The 2,419-nt window shown below is 41.7% G+C and overlaps 1 protein-coding gene across 2 annotated transcripts; it reads left to right on the top strand.

Annotated features, from left to right (window-relative positions):
- The first annotated feature begins 302 nt into the window (after window positions 1-302).
- On the top strand, window positions 303-2,218 carry LOC125253526 (formin-like protein 14). 2 transcript variants are annotated; one of them, XM_048167530.1, is made up of 2 exons: window positions 303-646; window positions 995-2,218. In XM_048167530.1, exon 2 carries the CDS (start codon window positions 1,133-1,135, stop codon window positions 1,730-1,732), a length of 600 nt encoding a protein of 199 aa, XP_048023487.1. In that variant the 5' UTR covers window positions 303-646; window positions 995-1,132; the 3' UTR covers window positions 1,733-2,218. The 2 variants fall into 2 exon arrangements, with proteins under 2 accessions (XP_048023487.1, XP_048023486.1); XM_048167529.1 differs by having other exon boundaries at window positions 989-2,218.
- The last annotated feature ends 201 nt before the right edge of the window (window positions 2,219-2,419 follow it).

The following is a 2,419-nucleotide window of genomic DNA, read 5'->3' as shown; positions in this document are numbered from 1 at the left end:
AACAGCCTTTAAAGGGATAGTTCACCCAAAAAAGAAAATTTTGTCATTATTTACTCACCCTCAAGTAGTTCCAAACCTGTATAAATTTCTTTGTTCTGCTGAACACACAGGAATATATTTGGAAGAATTTTAGTAACCAAACAGATCTCGCCCCCCATAGGAAAAATAAATACTATGGTAGTCAATGAGGGGCAAGATCTGCTTGGCTACTGACATTCTTCAAAATATCTTCCTTGGTGTTCAGCAGAACAAAGAAATTTATACAGATTTGGAACAACATGAGGGGGAGCAAATGATGACAGAATTTTCATTTTTGAGTGAACTATCCCTTTAATGTGTTTTACATGTTTATGTGACTCAGTTTTGTTTTAGAGTCATTTTACACTGGCAAGGGCAAGCTTTTTTTGTAATAAGTCTATTCTTTCCTCTCACATGAGAATTCCTCTACAGACGAACATCCTTTGCCTGTTTCCTGTAACCATAGAGATAATGAATTCAGCCAATCCCCAGGCAGGACTGCGTGGAATGTTTTCCTGAACTCTCTTTGAATTTCCTTCCACGACAAACGCTCCTCTCTAGCAATTTCAGAGCGCAACTCTCAGTCATTATACTTGTCAGGAATACTTCTATGGAATGCTGTAAAAAAGTAAGTTTTTAATTCTTTTAAATTCTCATTTCTGCACAAATATTTCATTTCCAGTGTTATAAGTTATGCAAACCCCATAAGACTGAATGATTACATTGTGTTGCAAAGTCTGTAGATATAATATAGTAACAGCTCAACTGCCTCACAAATGGCTTCAATATTGGCTCAGCCTCAGCAGCTCTGGTGTGCAAGGCTCACCGAAGCCTTTGATTAAATTCTATATTAGACCTGAGATCTCCACAGGATGGCCAGCTCACTAGACTGATCTCAGCAGGTTAACCACTTACATATTTCAGTCAGTCACACAAAGGTTCATTCTGTTCCATTGCTGTTTTAATTGAGCACCAGGACTCGCCGCCAGGCCCTGATCCGATTCCTGGGATTGCAAACAGCGTTCTCCAGAACAGATGTTCAGCGATGGTCGACTACCCAGACACTTCTCACAAGTGTGGTTGAGAAACGTATGACTCTGGAGTGACGGGAGCTATGCCCACTGAAAGTACCGACAGAAACTCGACTGATTTGGCTGATGTCCCTCTCAGGAAGCCATCTTCTGTGAATCAATCAGCTGTCGGCTGTGGGATCTCAACTCTGCCCCATGTTTGCTGGGACTTTGAGCTCGGTTTGGCTGTGCTGTTGATGGCCTTGGCTGGGCTTTTGATCTTGGCATTACTGTATTGGGTGCTCCTGCTGCGCCACAGGCTCCGCGTCGCTCAGGCCGGGAATGCTCTGGAATATTTTGGTTTCTTCCACATGGCTCAGTATGATCTAAAAGAGCCCAACCTGCCTGTAGTGACCCCTTCTCTTCCCTCCCCACCTCCACCTGTTCTCCACCTCACTCCTCCGCCTCCACCTGTTCTCCACCTCACTCCTCCACCTCCACCTGTTCTCCACCTCACTCCTCCGCCTCCACCGCCGATGTTGTATGTGCCTCCCGTCATCCACACCACCCCACCAAGCCCTCACCCATCATGTGGAGCCGGCTCGGATGCGGAGGTGTACTCACGGATCGGAGTCCTGCGACCCTCGAGACCCTCCAGTGTGAGTCAGGCCCAGGTGATCCTGTTTGAACACTCCGCACTTTGACGACCTGACGCTTTCAAGTATAGAAGCACAGCTGATTTCACTTTGTGTGCTTATTTTTGGACTGCTTTTCAATATTTAAAGTATTAGGTAGATCAGACAATCACCCACTTTCTAAGTACATTCCTGTTTATATATTTTCTGTTTTTTAAAAATGTTTTACATTTAAAAAGCTTTCAAATGTGTTTCCTATGTTAGGAAATGTAACAGGAAAAGCGGTTTGTTTTGAAACAAACATATTTTTCTTTTTCCTGCATCTGCCTTTGTAATTTCCTTTAAAGGGTGGGATTTCCTGAGGAGACTTTCCATTTCTTTGTTCCTCTCTGCCTCTTCGGATTTCAGTGTTCCTTCTCTCTCACTGCCTAAGTAAATATCAAATAAATAAGAATGAAAATAATTAAGTATTATAAAAATAAATAATAAAGTCAATTTGTGACCCTGGACCACAAAACCAGTCATAAGTTGCACGGGTATATTTGTAGCAATAGCCAACAATACATTGTATGGGTCAAAATTATCGATTTTTCTTTTATGCCAAAAATCATTAGGATATTAAGTAAAGATCACGTTCAATGAAGATATTTTGTAAATTTCCTACTGTAAATATATCTAAGGACTTCATTTGGACAACTTTTAAAGGCGATTTTCTCAATATTTTGAGTTTTTTTGCACCCTCAGATTCCAGATGTT

The sequence above is a fragment of the Megalobrama amblycephala genome, linkage group LG18 (genome assembly GCF_018812025.1).
Source record: "Megalobrama amblycephala isolate DHTTF-2021 linkage group LG18, ASM1881202v1, whole genome shotgun sequence".
Lineage (NCBI taxonomy): Eukaryota > Metazoa > Chordata > Actinopteri > Cypriniformes > Xenocyprididae > Megalobrama > Megalobrama amblycephala.
The sequence above is the reverse complement of the archived record's forward strand: the minus strand, read 5'-3'. Positions and strand labels throughout refer to the sequence as shown.

Excerpts from the sequence above, each read along its gene's own strand:
- LOC125253526 (XM_048167530.1), top strand. The coding sequence starts at position 1,133 with ATGCCCACTGAAAGTACCGACAGAAACTCGACTGATTTGGCTGATGTC.